General features: G+C 46.4%; 7 protein-coding genes across 8 annotated transcripts; 5 read left to right on the plus strand and 2 right to left on the minus strand.

Moving 5' to 3' along the window:
* Nucleotides 1–205: 205 nt before the first annotated feature.
* Nucleotides 206–13,110, minus strand: LOC120447484 (ATP-dependent helicase brm). Of its 2 annotated transcripts, none has more exons than XM_044006106.1 (7): nt 13,016–13,110; nt 12,479–12,782; nt 12,334–12,410; nt 4,005–5,279; nt 2,278–3,940; nt 1,418–2,209; nt 206–1,357 (listed from the first exon to the last, which is right to left on the minus strand). In XM_044006106.1, exons 2-7 carry the CDS (start codon nt 12,717–12,719, stop codon nt 501–503), a joined length of 4,905 nt encoding a protein of 1,634 aa, XP_043862041.1. In that variant the 5' UTR covers nt 12,720–12,782; nt 13,016–13,110; the 3' UTR covers nt 206–500. The 2 variants fall into 2 exon arrangements, with proteins under 2 accessions (XP_043862041.1, XP_043862040.1); XM_044006105.1 differs by having other exon boundaries at nt 12,334–12,422.
* On the plus strand, nt 5,561–6,699 carry LOC120447482 (inositol monophosphatase 1). The gene is made up of 2 exons (XM_039628877.1): nt 5,561–6,240; nt 6,301–6,699. Exons 1-2 carry the CDS (start codon nt 5,657–5,659, stop codon nt 6,569–6,571), a joined length of 855 nt encoding a protein of 284 aa, XP_039484811.1. The 5' UTR covers nt 5,561–5,656; the 3' UTR covers nt 6,572–6,699.
* Nucleotides 7,165–8,583, plus strand: LOC120447477 (inositol monophosphatase 2). Its single transcript, XM_039628873.2, has 2 exons — nt 7,165–7,684; nt 8,111–8,583. Exons 1-2 carry the CDS (start codon nt 7,205–7,207, stop codon nt 8,483–8,485), a joined length of 855 nt encoding a protein of 284 aa, XP_039484807.1. The 5' UTR covers nt 7,165–7,204; the 3' UTR covers nt 8,486–8,583.
* LOC120447481 (inositol monophosphatase 2) lies at nt 8,686–9,974 on the plus strand. Its single transcript, XM_039628876.2, has 3 exons — nt 8,686–9,167; nt 9,515–9,618; nt 9,684–9,974. The coding sequence occupies exons 1-3, from the start codon at nt 8,688–8,690 to the stop codon at nt 9,952–9,954; spliced, it is 855 nt and encodes a 284-aa protein (XP_039484810.1). The 5' UTR covers nt 8,686–8,687; the 3' UTR covers nt 9,955–9,974.
* On the plus strand, nt 10,474–12,015 carry LOC120447479 (inositol monophosphatase 3). Its single transcript, XM_039628875.2, has 2 exons — nt 10,474–11,183; nt 11,481–12,015. Exons 1-2 carry the CDS (start codon nt 10,600–10,602, stop codon nt 11,761–11,763), a joined length of 867 nt encoding a protein of 288 aa, XP_039484809.1. The 5' UTR covers nt 10,474–10,599; the 3' UTR covers nt 11,764–12,015.
* Nucleotides 13,111–13,337: 227 nt separating the features above from the next.
* LOC120447483 (ADP-ribosylation factor-like protein 1) lies at nt 13,338–14,842 on the plus strand. The gene is made up of 3 exons (XM_039628878.2): nt 13,338–13,497; nt 13,592–13,808; nt 14,334–14,842. The coding sequence occupies exons 1-3, from the start codon at nt 13,494–13,496 to the stop codon at nt 14,653–14,655; spliced, it is 543 nt and encodes a 180-aa protein (XP_039484812.1). The 5' UTR covers nt 13,338–13,493; the 3' UTR covers nt 14,656–14,842.
* On the minus strand, nt 14,787–18,293 carry LOC120447475 (DNA polymerase delta catalytic subunit). Its single transcript, XM_039628871.2, has 2 exons — nt 18,133–18,293; nt 14,787–18,079 (listed from the first exon to the last, which is right to left on the minus strand). The coding sequence occupies exons 1-2, from the start codon at nt 18,186–18,188 to the stop codon at nt 14,857–14,859; spliced, it is 3,279 nt and encodes a 1,092-aa protein (XP_039484805.2). The 5' UTR covers nt 18,189–18,293; the 3' UTR covers nt 14,787–14,856.
* Nucleotides 18,294–18,692: the final 399 nt, after the last annotated feature.

Consider the following 18,692-nt stretch of genomic DNA (forward strand, 5'->3'; position numbering starts at 1 on the left):
GTGGCGTACATCAATGTACCCGTTGATCAGCGCACTCAATGATCTGTACATTGCTGCTTCGATCCTTTCAAGAATTATTAAACAAACAACCAAAACAAGTCTCCGAGCTACGGCAACCAGGTAATTTTTTAAATTCTATTGATTGCTGGACAATGTTACAGTCCAACGTGACATTATATCATATTTCAAGAAACAAACAAACTACTCTATGTTAGGTATGCATTTATTTTAAAGCACATAATTATACAATTAATAGAATTGGGAGAAATAATGGGAGAAATTTTGTGTGCGAAAATAATTGAATAGGAAACTTAATCGGGAACTTACAACTAGGAGAGATGTATAGCATGATAGGGAGGCTAGATGGTTAAGAAAACCCTTAGTTTAGGGTTTTGGTAAGCATCGTCCTTCAAAGTGGTTAGACTTAAACTAATTAATAATCAATTGCCCATGCCTTCGACATCCGACGATCCGCGCTTGAAGATCACTCCCAACGGTAGCTAGTCCATGTCATCGTCGTCATCGTCTGAAATAGTGTACTTCTTTTGGGAACGCTTGCGACGCGTCTGTTTCTTGGATGTGGTAGCCGCTCCGCTGCTGACATTCGACGATGATTGCGTGGGCGTAGCTGGGGCACTAGCCAGAGATTTGTTCAGCTTGAGCTTCATTTTGACAGCCGCCGCTGAAGTGGTTGCAATCTCCTCGTCGTCGGAGCCGTCATCGCCGCCATCGTCGTCGTCGTTGTCCGAATTATCCGAGCCTCCATTTCCATGCGCCTCACCAGTGTTATCTCCTGCCGCCACTGCGGCTGCATCCGCTGCAGCTGTTATCCTCTGCCTGGCCCCAACGAATACCTTTTGCAGGGCAATCGAATCCAGGTAGATCAGCGAGGCCTCTTCGTTGTAGATCTGTGCATTCTGGCATAGCTGCATAAAGTCCTTCTCCAGCTCGTTGAGATCGGCATACTTGCAGTCCTCAATACGCTGCAGGATTTTCTTAATGTCAACTGGCCGCTTAATGATCTCGTAATAGTCAGGCAACCGCTGTCGCGAAGGCAGCTTCATGAATGGTTCGGACAGAGTGCGTCCATCCTGGTTGTGCTTTATAACTGCACTCATAATCTTGTGCATCTGCTTCTTCGACCGCTTGTCCAGATTTTGGCGTCGTCGCCGTTTTAGGATCAACGAATCATCGTCGGACTCTTCCTTCCGATTCTTTCGCTTTCGTCGCTTGCGCTTCGAATCGTCTTCCTCCTCTTCCTCGTCAAACTCAGCGCCATCGTCGATGGCTTTCAGCCACTCCTTTTCAGTCAAACTATCAGTGTAGTCTACTTCCTTTCGCTGCCGCGAGCCTCGACCTAAAGCGGGAAAGTTATTTTCAGAAAAATCGTTAAATAACTGAGAGCTGTGTAACTCACCCAGAATGGTGTCCTCGTCGTATTGATAGTGGAAACGCTCAACCTCGTCATCGTCCTTTGTCAACCAGTCGGGTAGCTCGGACTCGTCGATCAGACGTTCCCTACCCGGATGGATTTCCTCATCCTCCTTCTTGCGCTCCGCATCCATGCGCTTAAAGATTTCGATCTCCTCCTCACTGCGGGCAATCATCATGTTGATCATTTCATCATCGGGCACTTCATTTTCTTCCTCCTCTTCGTTGTCATCCTGGTGCAGAATCGTCTGTAGGAACTGCTGCCGCTCGCTACCCGTTGACTTCTGATCGAACATACCAGCCTGGATGACCTTCTCGTCCATGTTCAGCTTGTACCTGGCTGCAGCCAAGATGCGCTCTTCCACGGAGTTGACTGTCATTAGTCGCAGAACGCGCACCTCATTACGTTGACCAATACGATGGGCACGATCCTGCGCTTGCAGATCCTGGTGGGGATTCCAATCGGAGTCGAAGATTACTACAGTATCGGCGGTTTGCAGATTAAGACCCAAACCACCGGCTCGGGTGGATAGCAAAAACACAAACACGTCCGAGCCCTTGGCGTTGAATTTTCGCAGTAGTTCGCCACGATCCTCGGCCTTTGTGGTGCCGTCAAGTCGAAGGTAGCCGAATTGGCGCCATCCCAGGTAATCTTCGATAATGGTCATGCACTGAGTCATCTGACAGAAGAGAAGGACGCGATGATTGGTGGCCTTTAGCTTGGGCAGGATGCGATCTAGCAGCTCGAATTTGCCGGAGACGCGATATAGATCCGGTCCTTTAAAACGAATATAAAGAATACAATATAAATTTAAATAAACGAAAAGATGAATAAGGTGAACTAACCGGACACAACTCCATGGCCGCCAGTGTGGTCGCAGTATTTCTCTTCTATGTGCTGGAACATGAACGGATGGTTACACAGCTTGCGCAGCTGAACGATCGTGTTCATCAGCGCCTTAGCGCCTCCCTTGCCGTGCTTGCCCTTCTCGGATCCATCAGTGAGTAGGACACCCTTACTCTGCATGTGCTTGTATAGAACTCGCTGAAGGGCGGACATGTCGCACTTGATGATGTACTCCACCTTGTCGGGGAGCTGGTGCTCTACCTCCTTTTTAAGACGACGCAGCAGGAATGGACGAAGAACCTTGTGCAGACGACGAATGATGAGGATTGTCTCCTCCTCGTTTAGCTCGACCTTCTCGCCAGTGGTGGCAAATGGAGCATTGAACCACTGCTCAAATGTGGAACAGGACTTAAATATCGAGGGCAGCAGGAAATTAAGAAGCGCCCACAACTCGGGAAGCTTGTTTTGCAGAGGTGTACCCGTGAGAAGTAACCGATAGGGGGCTATATAGTGGGTGTTTAACACCTGGGTGAGTTTGCAGTGATGGTTCTTCATGCGGTGACCCTCGTCGATGATCATGTATTTCCACTGGATCTTGGCCAGCACTGCCTTGTCCTTGATGACGTACTCATAGGTGGTTAACAGCACATTAAACTTAGTGGCTCGCATTTGATTTTGCAGCAATCGCCTTCCTTGCGGGCTGCCCTTGTAACTGACTACACCCACGGCTGGCGCCCACTTCTCGAATTCCAGCACCCAATTGGGCAGAGTCGAGAGTGGTACAATAATCAAGTAGGGACCCATAACCTTCTTCCGATCCATAAGGTACGTTACCAGCGAAATGGTCTGAATGGTTTTACCCAAACCCATTTCGTCGGCCAGAATTCCGTTTAAATTGTTGTTGTAGAGCGAAACCAACCACTCCAAGCCTTTGATCTGGTATTCCTTGAGCGTACCATTTACCATGATGCTGGCCTGCTCCACAACCTTTTCATGAATGGTATGAGCGATGCTGTAGTACGTCTGTTCCTCCGTCCTGTACTCATCGTCCTCCACCTTGGCCTTGGTAATTAGATCCTTGGGATCCTCCTCGTTGCCCGTCGCCTGCGCTTTGTCAGTGACATCTTCTGTAGCCGTTGGTTGCTCCTCCACCTTGGGTTTATGGTCCTCGTTGCTCCCACAGCTGTCCTCCTCGTCGTCAATCCAGTCCCAGCCAGGATGCATGTTAAGCCAGCGGTGCAAGTGCTTCAGCATGGGGGCATCATCGCCGGTGAGTTTCTTGCCAGTGCACTGTTCCACCACATGGACACGCATATCAGCAACAATGCTGCCCTCATCAATGCCAATGTACTCTCCGCTCATCAGCAGTTCCTTTTTGAACTGTATCAGCCGCTTGCCCTCCTCCTCCTTTTTCTTCATCTGGTCGTCCTTGTGTTGTTTCACCATCTGAGTTAGGTTGCTAATATACTCATCTGTCTGCGACAGTAGGAAAGCCAATCTCTTGTCCTTCTTTTGATCAATCAGCTTGCGGTAACCCTCCTCATCCTCGGCCATCAGACGTCGCATACGTTCCTTCTCGATGCGCTCTTGTTCCTTCTTTTGCTCACGCTCCGCATTTGCGTGATGGTTCATCACGGCCTTGTTCATCCTTGCAAGTTGGGCCTGGTGAATTAAAGTATATATTAGTTTAAGATCTTACTGATATTCTTAGTTCGTCACGACTCACCTTATTATTCCTGTGGAATTCTCTTAGATCCTTGCCGTGCTGAAGCACAGCAGCCAAGAACTCCAGATGCTTTTGACGGCGCTTCCGTTCAGCCTCTAGCTTCTGTTGCTTTTCGAGTTTTTCAGTAGCACGTGCCTCCCGCAGACCCTGCCGCTTGGTCCTCTTGTAGAGCTTAATATTTAACGCTGTTTCCAAAGTGGTATCTCGTCTCGTGCACTGAACGAACTCCATACGCAGCTGGCGCTGGAAGTTTAAGACCCTTAGGGCCCTCAACTCAATAGCCGCTTGCAGCCGAAGATCCTCGGACATGGTGGCCGGAAGACGTTGCAACTCCTGCATGCGCAGTGATATCCTGGCCGCTATTCTATTCTCCCTTTCCTGCAGCAATGTAATGGGATCCAGGCCCACGGGTTTGGCCACTGTTGTAATGCGATTAGGTTTGGGCATCGGCATGCCTGCAGGTGGAACCTGTCGCGGAGGACCTCCTCCTGGTTGCGGAACCTGAGTACCTGGCGGCATTCCTGGCAGAGCCCCTCTGACTTGTGGCTGCATGGGCGATGATGGTATTAGTGGCTGCCCTCCAGATGGCCCCATACTCAGGGGTTTGCCTCCGTTTGGCAACTGGTGCTGATGTTGCTCCGGTGGCGGAGGCTGAGGCTGTTGTTGCTGTTGCTGAGGTGGCTGTTGCTGTTGGATAGGCGGGGGTCCACCCACTTGTGGCGGCTGTGGTGGCAATGGCTGTCCCTGTTGCATGTGTGGCGGTGGTGGCGCTACCTGCATTTTCTGACCAGGAACTGGCGGACCATAAGGATTGCTTGCGGGCGGCGTGGAGCACTGAGGCGGAGTTCCTGCTGAAGGGGGCGGTTGTTGCTGCTGCTGCGGCTGCACGGGTGGTTGTCCTGCATGTTGGCTCCCTGGCGGCGGTCCACCTGGTGCTCCAGGTGGTCCAATTGGTGGTCCTGGCGGAGGCTGTTGCTGTGCCGCCTGAAGCGCCTGTTGCATCTGCATGGATATGGGCTTGTTCCGCGCCAACAACCGATAAGCGGTAATCTGTGTGCGCAACAAGTTCACCTGATTGCCGTTAAGGTGCTGGTGCTTCGAAGTGGCCCGCATTGCCAGGAGCTGGGAGTAGCGAGGATCTTCCTGCAAGCCCTTTTCCTCCATAGAATCGATGGCGCGTTGAAGCGCGTGCAGATTCTCCTGGCTCGAGCGCTCGGGAGGTGGCGGACCCCCAGGCGGGCCACCAGGTGACACTATGCAGGGTTGTGTGGGAGCCTGAAAAAGAAGGGAATCAACGTAAAGCTATTAAGTTTATTTAACTTGCTTAAAACGGAAGCAATTTAGAAATTGATAAACAAGGATAAGTATTTTGAAAATGTTTTGATATACGTACTACAAAATCCATACTGCACAAAAAGCTGACTTTAAGTACAAATTAATTAAAAAACAAAAAGCTCTCACTCGCCCAGAATCTGAGTTAGCGAATGCCAGACACATAACCAAGTTACTGAACTGCGATAACTCGTTCTACCGACTGTGCTCAGTGCTTTATTCACTCGACACGAAGTCGGACCAGGTGCAATATATCGCAGAAACATATTGTAAGATACACAGATAGGTACGTAGATAAGTAGATTGGAGAAGCAACTGAGATGGCAGCCAGTAAGTTCCAAGTCGAGGAGCTGTACGACTTTATACACCCGCTCGCAGTGAGAGCTGGGGAAATCCTGCTAGAGGGCTACCAAAATGCTGGCAAGGCGGTGGCCCTCAAGGACGGCGAATTCTACAATGTAGTCACTGCCTATGATAACCAGATAGAGGAGTTTCTCATGGAGAAGATACTGGCGCGCTACCCGGATCACAAATTCATTGGAGAGGAGGACACCCACAAAAATAACAATGTGACCAAAGAGCTGACGGATGCTCCTACTTGGATCATAGATCCCATCGATGGGACCTCAAACTTCATCAAACAAATTCCACATGTATCGGTTTCGATTGGATTGTCCATTAAAAAACAGATCGTGTTAGGCGTAGTTAACAATCCCGCACAGAATAAGCTATATACCGCGAAGTTGGGCCAGGGCGCCTTTTGCAATGGAAAACCCATTCATGTGAGCAGCTGTGAACATCTGAATGATGCCAATGTGGCATACGAGGTTTGCTTGCTGCACGCTCCAAAGATCAGGAACAAGCACATCAAAAGAATCTACCATGTGGGATCTAATGCCAGAAGGTAAGCGGGGGTGTTCCATATGCCAAAATCCACCTCATATAAGTTCTGAATCCTTTTCAGACTCCTGGCCTATTCAGCTGTGGTGGATTCCCTATGCATGGTGGCCGCTGGCAACTTGGATGCCTTTCACATTGAAGACATGTATCCCTGGGATTGTGCAGCTGGCTATTTGCTTATCCGTGAGGCCGGCGGAGTTGTCACCCATCCGTACGGTGGTCCCTTTGATATCATGAAGCCAGATCTAATTTGCGCCGGAACGGAGACATTGAGAGCTGAGATAGAGCATCTCATTCGGAAGGCTGATCAGGAGAAGCATGTGGGTGCAGAGTAAGACCAGAGTAAAACCAAAGCGGTTTTGTCAACAAATAAAAGTCTAATGATCAACATAAAACAGAATCTTGTTTAAACGCTGGCTCCTTTGTTTTTGTTCTACAAATCAACTGCTATCAGCTCAGTTCATCCACAAGACAGTCTTTAATAACCCAAAGTGGGACACTACACACCTCATTAAGCAAACAGGCCTTTTTATCTTTGAAATACCCAACGTCTCAAGAAACTGTATCCTTAATATGATTAATTATAGTAACAGTAACACTATTTCAGTTCTGGAATATTTAATTCGTATATCGGAAAATCCTAAATTACTTGCATCTTTCTTATCACATTGTAAATAATTATTGTAATCAAAAACATATATTCTATAAATAAAATGACTGCCTTAAATATTGGCAAGAATTTCCAGAGCAGAAAGTTTTTTTTTAGGTTGACCAGTGTAGTAATATCACACCCATATACCCGAAACAGCAGTTAGTAAGCAACTCTATCGCACTCTCCCATATGTCCAAAGTTCTATTGCATCAAAGAAAGCTTCGCCATAAAGCTTTTCACTGGCGTCGCAACTATTCCACAGCTGACTTGCGTCTATATAGTTCTGCTGCTCAGTCGGAAACCAACAGAAATAGCGATGAGTTCCGCGGTCAGCGAGTCCAAGCTCAAGGAGTACTACGATGTGGCCCTGAAACTGGTCCTCAAGTGCGGGCCTCTGATGCAGGAGGGCTACCAGAAGGCCAAGACGGACTACAAGGTCAAGGCGGACTTTTACGACCTAGTCACCGTGTACGACAAGCAAATCGAGGATATTTTGACCGAGGGATTGGTGGCGGCCTTTCCCGAATCCCTGATTATTGGCGAGGAGGAGTCGGCCGCTTCACAGCGCCAGGCGGAGCTGACCGATGCGCCCACTTGGATCATAGATCCCATCGACGGCACCACCAACTTCATCCACCGCATTCCACACTGCTGCATTTCCGTGGGCTTGGCCATCAACAAGGAGCTGGTGGTGGGCATCATCTACAATCCGCCGGCGAATGAACTGTTCTCCGCCTACAAGGGACATGGAGCCTATCTGAATGGCGAACCCATCCACACATCCAAAGTGACGACGGTAAGAGAGTGCTTATATAACCTGGGAGCAACAATAAAGAGAGACAAGCAAGATAAACGAAATTTAACAAATAACCGTGCATGACATTATTCCTGCCATCAGGTTTATTGGTGCACAAAAAAAAAATTAAATATGCATTTCGATAAGAATGTTTAAGCAACTTGATAAAAGTGCTTTGTACAATACTGCAAAAAATGTTAATTTTTTAGAACTGGCTTTTTTTAGAGCTCAAATATTTTATAACAAAATTGCCACAAAATTTTGTTAAAAATTTTAGCGAACATCTTTGTACCAATTAGATATGCTGAACATTTCTTTCAGTGGACCGATGGCAATATCGTTCGTTGCTATTTCGACGAACAAAAATAGCTCTGCATAATTACGCACATACATATATTCCCTCTCAATTAATGTACCCTCTTCCAGACCAAGCAGGCAGTGATTGCCTACGAAATCTCGCTGATCCACGCAGCCGGAGTGAGGGACAAGAATGTGAAGCGACTGTACAAGATGGCATCGAATGCCACAGGAACCCGGTGTTTTGGAAGTGCCGCCCTAACCCTTTGCTACGTGGCCACGGGTCAGTGCGATGCCTATCATGTGGAGGACCTAAAACCCTGGGACATAGCTGCCGGAGCCATCATTCTGACCGAAGCCGGGGGCACTGTATGCCACACTAGCGGATCCAAATTCGACGTGATGAAACCGGATTGCGTGTGCGCTTCCACGCCGGAGTTGGCCAAGAATGTGATTAGCCTTATCGAAGAGGCCAGTCAGATTACGGAATACACATTCAAGTAAAGACAGTTAATGGCTCATTATGCAAAGACAGTATCCACGATTATCAATTACTCGCTTATATTCCAGTACAATAAAACAAACTATGTATGTAATCTAAACTTCAGGATCTCTATCTGGTAAAGCTTGCGAAAAAAGCTTTACCAAATGCCAGCTATTTCTGAAAAAATATTAGTTTATACTTTAATCAGTCACTTCTCTAGCCATGAGTTACCGGGTCAGCGAGGAAAAACTTGAAGAATACTACCAGGTATCCCTGCAACTGGTCAGGAAGTGCGGTCAGCTTTTCTTGGAAGGTTTCCAGAAACCAAAGCCCGAATACGAAATCAAGACAGCATTCTATGACTTGGTCACCGTGTACGACAAGCAAATAGAAGCCACTCTTACAGATGGATTGCTAAAGGCGTTCCCGGAATCCAAAATAATAGGGGAAGAAGCTATGGCAAACGCCAAGACCCAGGTCGAGTTGACGGATGCCCCCACGTGGATCATAGATCCCATTGATGGCACCAACAACTACGTGCAAAAGATTCCCCATTGCTGTATTTCCGTGGGTTTGGCCGTAAACAAAGAGCTGGTGCTGGGGATTGTCTATAATCCACCTGCAAATGAGTTGTATTCAGCTTGGCAAGGTCACGGAGCTTTTTTAAATGGGCAACCCATTGAGGTTTCTAACGCTAAAAAGGTAGGTTTCGCGAAAGTGATAAAATCATGCAATATCTTGGAGATTGGGAACTGATACACTGTGGCAATAACAAAAAAGCTGGATGTGTGAATGCCCCCTAATGGTTTCAAGTAATCTATAAAAATTATCACTTCATAAATTTGGTAATACCAAAAGGCACTAAAATACCAAGTGCACATGAACCTAAAGTGATCTTAATTACAAATTTTGTTTCCTTCAACTAAGCTTAAGAACCCACATCCAAATGAAATAATAATATGTTTTCCACCAGTCTATCTGCTACAAAGTTCGCAAGCCAACTTTTGCAATACATAAAAGTGAACTAGCATTTTCGGAAACAATTGCAGGTGAACCAAGCAGTGGTGGGCTATGAGATCTCCCTAATCGTGGTGCCCAAGGGGCGAGACAAGAACGTGAAGCGTCTCTACAAGTTGGCCTCGAATGCCACAGGGTAAGTGACCCAAAGAACTTTGATCTATTCCCATCATTTACACATTTTACGCATGCCACTATCAGCACTCGCAGCTTTGGAAGTGCAGCTCTCACGCTCTGCTACATAGCCGCCGGCAGATGTGACGCCTATCATGTGGAGAATCTTAAGCCCTGGGATCTGGCAGGCGGTGCGGTAATCCTCAGGGAAGCCGGCGGATGTGTTTACAACACCAGCGGAGAGAGATTTGATGTGATGAAACCCGATTGTGTGTGCACCAGCTCTGAAGAATTGGCCAAAGATGTAATTGAATTAATAGAAGCAGCTGACCAAATTACTGGCTATACTTTTGAATAAAAATCGTAAATAGTAAATCATATAAAGCATTATAGATGAAGGCTAAACAACATATACACTAGGATGGAAATTATGGAAATATAAAACTATACAAATATTGTTAGACATATTTCCCAATTCCATTTAGACATAAAGGCAAAGTTCAAAGATAATAAGACAAATGATTGATCTTCATAAAAAAGACCTGATCATTTTTAACATAATACCTGCAAGGCCTCTCTGACTATAATGACTTGCAGCTCGAAAGTGTAAATCATCCAATAATAAAGTCTGAGAGCGGGAAAAATGCTGATAAAAACGGGTTTTACAACTATTTGACTGTCTGCTTGTGGAGATAAAAAGAGTATGTCTATTTGTGTACATCAAACCAATTGAGATAAAACAGAGGCACGCAGCCAGGTGAGATGCCAATTTTTAGTACACCCTATGGGACGATGTCGCAGCGATCATAAAACGCGAGGCAGGCAAACAATCATAGAACGAGTGAATTTAACCGAACCGAAAGCACTGCTCCAGCGCCAGCTAGGCAAAATCAGCCGGAGCGTGGAGCTACTTCCAGTGGGGTGCAGTCTCTCCGATTAGTTGGCCCCGCGAGCTGAGCAGCGACGGATCGTTTTTTGCCCAAGAAATAAGCATAGAAGCAATATGGCAGAAGTAAGACAAGCGGATATCGAGGAGTTGTATAACTTTATCCACCCCCTGGCCATCGAAGCCGGCGAGATCCTCGTGGAGGGCTACGAGATGGCCAGTAAAAACGTCTCCATCAAAGGAGATTTCTACGACGTGGTTACTGACTACGACAACAAGATCGAGGACTTCTTAATGGAGAAGATTTTGGCCAGGTACCCGGAACACAAGTTCATCGGTGAAGAGGCGACGGCCAAGAACAACAACGTATCCGGGGAGCTGACGGATGCTCCAACCTGGATCATAGATCCCATCGATGGTACTTCTAACTTTATCAAACAGATTCCACACGTTTGCGTCTCAATCGGTTTGGCGATCAACAAACAAATCGTGGTGGGAGTGATCAACAATCCTGTTCAGAAAAAGCTCTTCACAACGAAACTGGGTCAAGGCGCCTTTTGCAATGGCAAACCCATCCATGTAAGCAGCTGCGAGAGCGTTAAGGATGCCAATGTGGCCTACGAAGTGTCCCTGCTGCATGTCCATTCGGTGGCCAACAAACACATTAAAAGGATCTACCATATGGGACTAAATGCCAGACGGTGAGTAAGTCATTTATACATTTGGATCTGCTTCGCACACCTAATTACTGTGTATATATTAGTCACTGCCTAAAAAGCACTTAAAAACAATCAAAAAAGCTTATCGAAATCAAATTTAAACCCGTCTTAATAATCACTTGTCTGTGTAAAAACCAAAACAAAAACATCTGAGTACAAAACAATTAACCAGTCGATGTTAAATAAAAAGCTTCAATCGCCTTTTGTTCCACAAACATAATATTAATTATAAGCAAGTGTAGCCTGGCACCCTTTACAAAATGTCCGATACATCCCCAGACTTGTGGCCTACTCTTGTGTGGTGGATGAGCTGTGCATGGTGGCCGCTGGCAATCTGGATGCCTTCTACATTGAGGACATGTATCCCTGGGACTGTGCCGCCGGTTCCCTGCTGGTTAAGGAGGCGGGAGGCGTGGTAACACACCCCTTTGGCGGACCATTTGACATTATGAAGCCGGATCTAATCTGCGCCGGCACGGAAAAGTTGCGCAAGGAAATCGAAGACCTTCTGCGCAAGGGAGACCAGGAGGAGTCCGTAGGAGGGAAGCCGGTGCAGAAGTAATTTAAGCAAGGCAAACACGATCTTAATTAAAAAGCTTGGGGTCAGCTGCACTGTCAATTGGCGCTCGAAGCTCTTCTAATGGGGAGCTTTTAGATATATTCCAGCTTTGATCGCCGGCAGCTGTTCCACGATAGACCTAAAAAGGCGGGAAAGCCAGGCAGTCTCACTTGAGACTTTGAAACTCCACTTCTTATGATAACACCATAATTTTAAGCACTAAGCTGTCAAATAAATCAAGAAAGATTACCCTAATGGAAAATTTGTCTATACTCCTTTAAAAAGTTTCCAAAATATGTCATTTTGTCATACTTATTTGCAGAGTCAAATATCCCTCTGAAGAAAGGGAGCAAAGCGATATTTTCCATACAAGTTTTTAAGTTAATAATAATATCAATCCCATGCATAAACTAAAGTCAAAAAAGTTATTTAAAGAAATCCTTAATCTTTGAATTTTGTATAATATGCAAATTATGTAGGATAGGTTATGATTCCTTTCTATTTTGCTCTGTTGCAATGAACTGTTAGATGGAACTGAGATATCTAAAAACAGATTCATACGAGGTCACTTACATTGGGTGGCATTCCGTGGGTTTGGTAGGGGGACATATTCGGACCCGTCGGCGGCATCTGCATTCCCATGTGCGGACCTTTTGAGAAAACTACGGATAATTACGTGCGACTGAGGCGATTGGTAGTGGGTTGTTCAAGAACATACTCATCCCCTGGTGGTGCGGTGGCATATGATGACCGGGAGGACCCTGGCCTGGTGGTCCGTGCTGCATGGGATGTCCATAGGCAGCGGGATGCCCGGGCGGCGGAGGTCCTTGCAGTGGACCCGGCTGCTGGTGAGGATAGGGGCTGTGTGGCGAGGGGGCGGGGCTCTGCGAGGGCGGGGCCATCGGACTGGGCGCCTGTGGCGGTGGCATGGGACTGTTCGCCGGAGAGGGCGAGGCCATATTGCAGCTCCTTTTCCTAGCTTTATCCCAAGGGCGATATCCAAGCAACTGGTGCAGCCTTATCTGCAGATGGAACACACGTCAATGCACTGTATTTACCAACATTAAGAAGCTATAGCCACGATATGTAATCGAAGCTACCGTTTTGGTGCCTTTTTTTGGCACATTTTTTGCGCAGCCCGGTGCAAACACAAAATTAACGACCAAAGACACGCCAAATCGGATGAATTCAATATCACGCTTCTCGCACACAGAAAACTCAATCGGATGCCTTCATTTGGTACCGAAAGTATTACCTATTAGCACTGTTTTTAGAAGGTTTTCTTCTCTTTTCACAACGCGACGCGACAGCAAAACTCTAATGGCGGCCGTCTCTATAACAAAAGTCACGCAAGGGTGGCAACTCTGTGAACCGGCAATAAAGGTGGGCGCGTTCAGCACAAGTAACAGTGAATATTCCTTTAATAAATCTCTAATGGATAAATGTTATTCCTCTAAATGTTATTTATTTTAATTTGATTTAAAGTATTAAACGTGTTTTGAAAGTTATTTAAAAGTTATTTTTTACAAAATATTTGTTGCTGAACGCACGCTGTGACACGTCATGTTCCCGTGACCTGCGAATGGCAAAAACGAAACCATTCTCCAGCCCAAAAAAAGTGAAAACAAGACTTTTCCGATTTTGTATTAATTGTAGCACCAAATACAATTAACTAGGTTTACACTTAAGCATTTAGAGGCAGCGCCAGCTCTAGACAAAGTTCAGCCGTAATCATGGGTTTGTACACCACGGAGAATGAGAACGGAACCTCCCATTCCAGAGACACCCGGTGACGAAGTCTAGTCATAAAAATCGTACGTTTTACCTCCAGGTGGGGTGCTCAGCTACTTTCGCGGACTGCTCGGCTCCCGGGAGATGCGCATCTTGATCCTGGGTCTGGACGGCGCCGGCAAGACCACGATCCTCTACAGACTGCAGGTGGGCGAGGTGGTTACCACGATACCCACCATCGGCTTCAACGTGGAGCAGGTCACCTATAAGAACCTCAAGTTCCAGGTCTGGGATTTGGGCGGCCAGACAAGTATTAGGTGAGTGGGTTACACGAGACCCATACTATGACCCGTACTCTTACCCAACATCACCCAAGTCTTACGGCGATTATGGCCTTCATGTGTTCCGAGAAAATGTTTTTAAAGCGTGTTCAAAAAAAATCACATCTGGACAAATTTTTTTACAGATGTAGTCTGGTTTCAAAAATGTGTTAAAATTAGACATCATCTCATACATATTGATATCTAATCTCATTACAAAATTAAAATATTTCGTCAATTCAGCATTAGGGTTATTTTTATTTCATGTTTCAACGTCCGAAAGTTTTCTACATTGCTAACACGTCATTTCCCTATCATCTTGTTTATCTGAAATTACGATTATCACGATAATATTTAAGAATATCAGTAATAACCTTCTGTTGATACAAAACCATGATGTGAACGATAACTTAAAAATTTGAAATAGTTCCTTTGTAGGACAGCGTACATACATATTTCTATATTGTCCCTAAGAATCAAATTGTAATCTTAATCTAAATTTTTGTGCTATTTCCATTCCAGACCTTATTGGCGTTGCTACTACAGCAACACAGACGCCATCATCTACGTGGTGGACTCAGCGGACCGGGACCGCATTGGCATCTCCAAGGACGAGCTGCTGTACATGCTGCGGGAGGAGGAGCTGGCCGGCGCGATACTGGTTGTCCTGGCGAACAAGCAGGACATGGACGGATGCATGACCGTCGCGGAAGTCCATCACGCGTTAGGGCTGGAGAACCTTAAGAACCGCACATTTCAGATATTTAAAACGTCGGCCACCAAGGGCGAGGGACTCGACCAGGCCATGGACTGGCTGTCCAACACCCTGCAGAGTCGCAAGTAGATACTTAGCCAGTCCTCAGACCCCCAGTCCCATGTGTAAAAATGTGTGTCCAAAGCATCGCCAGCTAGGAAACGTCTACAGCTTTTTTCAAAATGCATATTGCGCAAAAAAATCCACGAACCGAAAGAAACTTTGTAATAACTTCTAGTAATATAATTATTAAATTATAGGATTAAACAATTCAGTATATTCATGCATTGGTTACCACTCGGCCAGGCCGAATCGCATCACCCGCTTCTCCTGATTGTCTAGATCCATGCGAACCTTCTGTCGCATGTAGAATATGGGACAATCTCTGTTGGAGCAGATCACCTCCTCGTGCAAGGATTCCTGGCACCGCTGGCACTCGGTCCACAGGCGGGAGAATGTCTCCTCCAGTTCCCTCTTCGCACCCACCTCCTTCTGATAGAGCTCACTCATTCGTGGCTCGCAGTGCGGACACAGGCAGGCCTGTTCGTACCCCTTGGGCATCAGGGATTTGCAACCCAAACATGCCGTTTTCTTGGTCATAAAACCAGCTAGTCCGCCTACTTTGGATGTTACCACAGTTCGTGTGCGCGTGTGTTCTCCCTTTAACAAAATCGACTCGGCATTGTCTCCCAAAATAGGTTCAAAGATCCTTAGCAGCGGTTTGGACAGCTGCTGTTCCAGGTAGTAGGTGGCATCGATGGGCACGCTGTTTTCTAGCACATACAGCGGATCCTCTGCCTTTTGGTAAGCAGGTGTGTTTTTAGCTGCCGCACAGATCACATAGGGAACTCGATCTCCAAGTTTGGGCGCCGTACCGGGATCTCTTTTCTTCATCTTGGCGGCCAGCTCAACGTGCGCCTGTTTTGCAGCGTAGTCCGTTTTGGCCAACTCTTTGGTTATGACCAAGTGGGAAATATCGATGCGGTTGCAGAGCAGATCGGCTATTACTTGTTTTACATAGGCAACCGCACCATCGGGATCCCTCTCGATGAGTAGTTTCTGCAGGCAGGAGTTCATTAGGTTGGCCACCAGGGGTGAGTTATCTCTCCTCACGGTTTCAATGCCCTTGCAATCCATTTTATCGTAGGTATCTGGACGCGTGAAATACAATCCCGCATAACGTTTTTTGTTAATGAGAAGGTAGGGATAGTAAACTTTCTCGAATTCCAATTTGATAGGATGCACGAACTTTGAGCTGACTAGTTCCGCAGCCTCGCGTCCCAGCTCCATGCTGCGCTCCAGAGTTTTTACTCCGAAATTAACCATTACAGAATCTGTGTCGCCGTAGATGACCACTGCATTGTTCTCGTAACCATTGGCCTGGGTGTAGTGGGATTCCACTTCGTTTTTGGTCATCTCAATCATGGTACGTCCGTAGGCGGTGACGCTGCCCGAGATCTCTAAGCATGGCAACTTTCCCACCTGTGCGCCAGTGAATCCGTACACGGAATTAGCCGAAATCTTTAGCGCCAGCTGTCTGCCATCCAGGACCTTTCTTTTAAACGGATCGGTTTCGACTTTTAGGTCATTTTTGGCACGCTTTCTGGCTGCCAAAAGGGATTCTAGAATTTCCGGAAGCAGACCACGGCGCACCTCAGACTTCACAAAGTAATTGTTGGCAGGAGTACGTTCCACTTGATCGTCCTGTAGGTTTTCCTGCTCCCGCAGCTTCTCACGAGTTCCACCCAAAACCAAGGTGGTGTAGCACAAGTTATGCGCCATCATGATACTTGGATATAGGGAGGCGAAATCCAGCGTTGAAATGGGGTCTGCATAGTAACCCCTTTTTGGTTCAATCACAGTAGCTCCTTCATACTGTTCATCTGATCCTTGGGAGGTGTATGAGGGCATGATGAATCCCTTGGTTTTGGCCTTGCGCAGCAATTGACTTAAAACCTTGATCTGTTGTCCGCGGGTAAGCAAGGACTCCAGCGGCACACCCGTTACCCTCGCCATCTCCATGTAGTTAACAATGGCCATTAGCTTCTCCAGCAATCTTAGCGGTAAGTAGGCATCCTTTAGACAGTACATGGCCAGCCGACGACGGGTCTGCTCGTCTCCATTCTGAAGATCTGTGATGATGCTATGATGCACATCCTCCTTTTGTTCCTGCAGGAAGTGATAGCTCACAGCGTTGAGAGTATACGAACGAAGTTTATAGTCGCGGAGCAGGACAAATAGAAGATCGAAGGGAACCCTACCTTCAAAATTAACATACTGGTTTTCCCTGCGACCCATCTGCTTTGACTGCAACATCTGTTCCTTGATCACTGAACGAATGTTCTTAATCCTTCCCAAATACTCGAAGTTTTTGACCTTCAAGTGAGCTGCCCTATTAATCAAATAGGGGAAGTCAAAGTTGTTGATATTATATCCGGTCAAAATGTCTGGGTCAACTTCCCGGACAAAGGCAGACCACTTGTCCAGCATCTGGGTCTCCTTGTCGTGGCACAACACCTGGCTGCCTATGATCGGAGCGCACTGATTTAGGGTAAAGACATTCCTTATGAAGGGCTCTCGCTCGCCTTGCCTGATCACCATATTGGCTATTTGAATGACTGGATCCATTTTGGCCTCCGGAAAGATTCCCTTGCGGCCAGCGCATTCAATATCAAAGGAGAGAATGCGGAAGGGAGCCACCTTTGACCATTCACCCTCGGGCTCGTGGGATATAAATCTGTCGAAAGCAACGTCTACTTCAATCTGGCAGCGGGATTCAGGCAATGGTTTGCTATGACTGTTCCTTATTCGCCAGTGACCCATGGGAAGCTCAATCCAATTGCAGCCCACCACATCTGTGTCCACCATGAAGCGAATGTCAAAGTCTATGTTATTCTCAAAGGCGCGACAATCCTGAAAGTCAATCTCCGACATGATAACCTCCTTTTTGAGAAGTCGTGAAGCTGCAGCCACAAATCTGGGCAGCGTAACCGAGATTTTTATGTACCTCTGCTTCTTGTCTCCATTGTATCCATGGATGTTTAGCTTCTCCACCAGTTCCACCATGAGCACAGCCTCTTGGACATTATCTTTGTTGTTGCGAATATCAGCAATAACCTTCTGATCCAAGGCTTTTTGTAGTTTCTCACAGTGGTGCTCCTCAAATTGCCTGGGCGCCTCTATGTAGAAGTACGGACAAAAGCCATGCACATGGCAGCACACAGAGTTACCCTCCATGGTGACACCAAACATTCGGACCACAGGCACAGGTCCTATTTGGGCTCCTGGCATTCCCGGCAACGGCTGTCCCAAGTAGTTTTCCACGTCCAGCTGCTGAAATTCCAAATTGTGCTTGGAGGGATCCAGTTCTGGGGGCGGTGGACGTGACCAACGCTCGCTGGTTGTTTGGTTTTCCGGTCCATCACCCATTAGCAGAGTCTGGTCCATATCGTCGGAGTTCTCGAAGGCGGCCAGTTCCGCCTCAAAGCCCATTTCCTCATCTTCATCGGGATTCCTGCGGGGAAAGTTTGTATCGACTTGTGTTACGCCCTTACATGAGTTACGCACCTAGGCTTCTTGGCATGCCCATTGGAGGTTCCATTAAACTTGCGTTTGCCGTCCATTGTGGGTTCCTCCAGGAATTGGTATTTGCAAAATCATAAGAAGATGCGATGCTAAATAATAAGGCGCGCTTTTGCAGGTGGACAAATCAGTGTGACCGCAGCTGGAGAAAATTGCAATGTAAAACTTTTCTAGTGTTAAAAATATTTTAAGAACAACCAAAATAAAGAATACTTTACAATATTAGTAATACCATAGAGGCAATTAATGACAAATGTTTCAGATTTCCTGAAGCTTAAATTAATATGTAAATTCCAAACATTTTTTTAAAATTATTCTTACAAAATTTGACGTCTATATATATATAAATTGATTATATATTATTTAATTGACATAAAATTAGAGATCAAACGTTTATCAAAAATCAGCGGGTAACAACTATAATAAACGAAAAATAAAACTTTATTATCTAAATTTGATTTTTAAAATGATACAGCGGCTTCGCTTAAAAATACCACATATCTTCTTAAAAATACCACACAAGTTGCGAAATTTCCTGCGATAGT

The sequence above is a fragment of the Drosophila santomea genome, chromosome 3L (genome assembly GCF_016746245.2).
Source record: "Drosophila santomea strain STO CAGO 1482 chromosome 3L, Prin_Dsan_1.1, whole genome shotgun sequence".
NCBI lineage: Eukaryota > Metazoa > Arthropoda > Insecta > Diptera > Drosophilidae > Drosophila > Drosophila santomea.

Excerpts from the sequence above, each read along its gene's own strand:
- LOC120447482 (XM_039628877.1), top strand. The coding sequence starts at position 5,657 with ATGGCAGCCAGTAAGTTCCAAGTCGAGGAGCTGTACGACTTTATACAC. Across the intron at positions 6,241-6,300 it reads GTGGGATCTAATGCCAGAAG|ACTCCTGGCCTATTCAGCTG; the intron begins GTAAGCGGGGGT and ends AATCCTTTTCAG.
- LOC120447477 (XM_039628873.2), top strand. The coding sequence starts at position 7,205 with ATGAGTTCCGCGGTCAGCGAGTCCAAGCTCAAGGAGTACTACGATGTG. Across the intron at positions 7,685-8,110 it reads ACACATCCAAAGTGACGACG|ACCAAGCAGGCAGTGATTGC; the intron begins GTAAGAGAGTGC and ends ACCCTCTTCCAG.
- LOC120447481 (XM_039628876.2), top strand. The coding sequence starts at position 8,688 with ATGAGTTACCGGGTCAGCGAGGAAAAACTTGAAGAATACTACCAGGTA. Across the intron at positions 9,168-9,514 it reads AGGTTTCTAACGCTAAAAAG|GTGAACCAAGCAGTGGTGGG; the intron begins GTAGGTTTCGCG and ends AAACAATTGCAG. Across the intron at positions 9,619-9,683 it reads TTGGCCTCGAATGCCACAGG|CACTCGCAGCTTTGGAAGTG; the intron begins GTAAGTGACCCA and ends TGCCACTATCAG.
- LOC120447479 (XM_039628875.2), top strand. The coding sequence starts at position 10,600 with ATGGCAGAAGTAAGACAAGCGGATATCGAGGAGTTGTATAACTTTATC. Across the intron at positions 11,184-11,480 it reads ATGGGACTAAATGCCAGACG|ACTTGTGGCCTACTCTTGTG; the intron begins GTGAGTAAGTCA and ends ATACATCCCCAG.
- LOC120447484 (XM_044006105.1), bottom strand. The coding sequence starts at position 12,719 with ATGGCCTCGCCCTCTCCGGCGAACAGTCCCATGCCACCGCCACAGGCG. Across the intron at positions 3,941-4,004 it reads AATTCCACAGGAATAATAAG|GCCCAACTTGCAAGGATGAA; the intron begins GTGAGTCGTGAC and ends TTAATTCACCAG. Across the intron at positions 2,210-2,277 it reads CGGCCATGGAGTTGTGTCCG|GACCGGATCTATATCGCGTC; the intron begins GTTAGTTCACCT and ends TTCGTTTTAAAG.
- LOC120447483 (XM_039628878.2), top strand. Across the intron at positions 13,809-14,333 it reads GGCGGCCAGACAAGTATTAG|ACCTTATTGGCGTTGCTACT; the intron begins GTGAGTGGGTTA and ends TTTCCATTCCAG.
- LOC120447475 (XM_039628871.2), bottom strand. The coding sequence starts at position 18,188 with ATGGACGGCAAACGCAAGTTTAATGGAACCTCCAATGGGCATGCCAAG. Across the intron at positions 18,080-18,132 it reads GGGCATGCCAAGAAGCCTAG|GAATCCCGATGAAGATGAGG; the intron begins GTGCGTAACTCA and ends CTTTCCCCGCAG.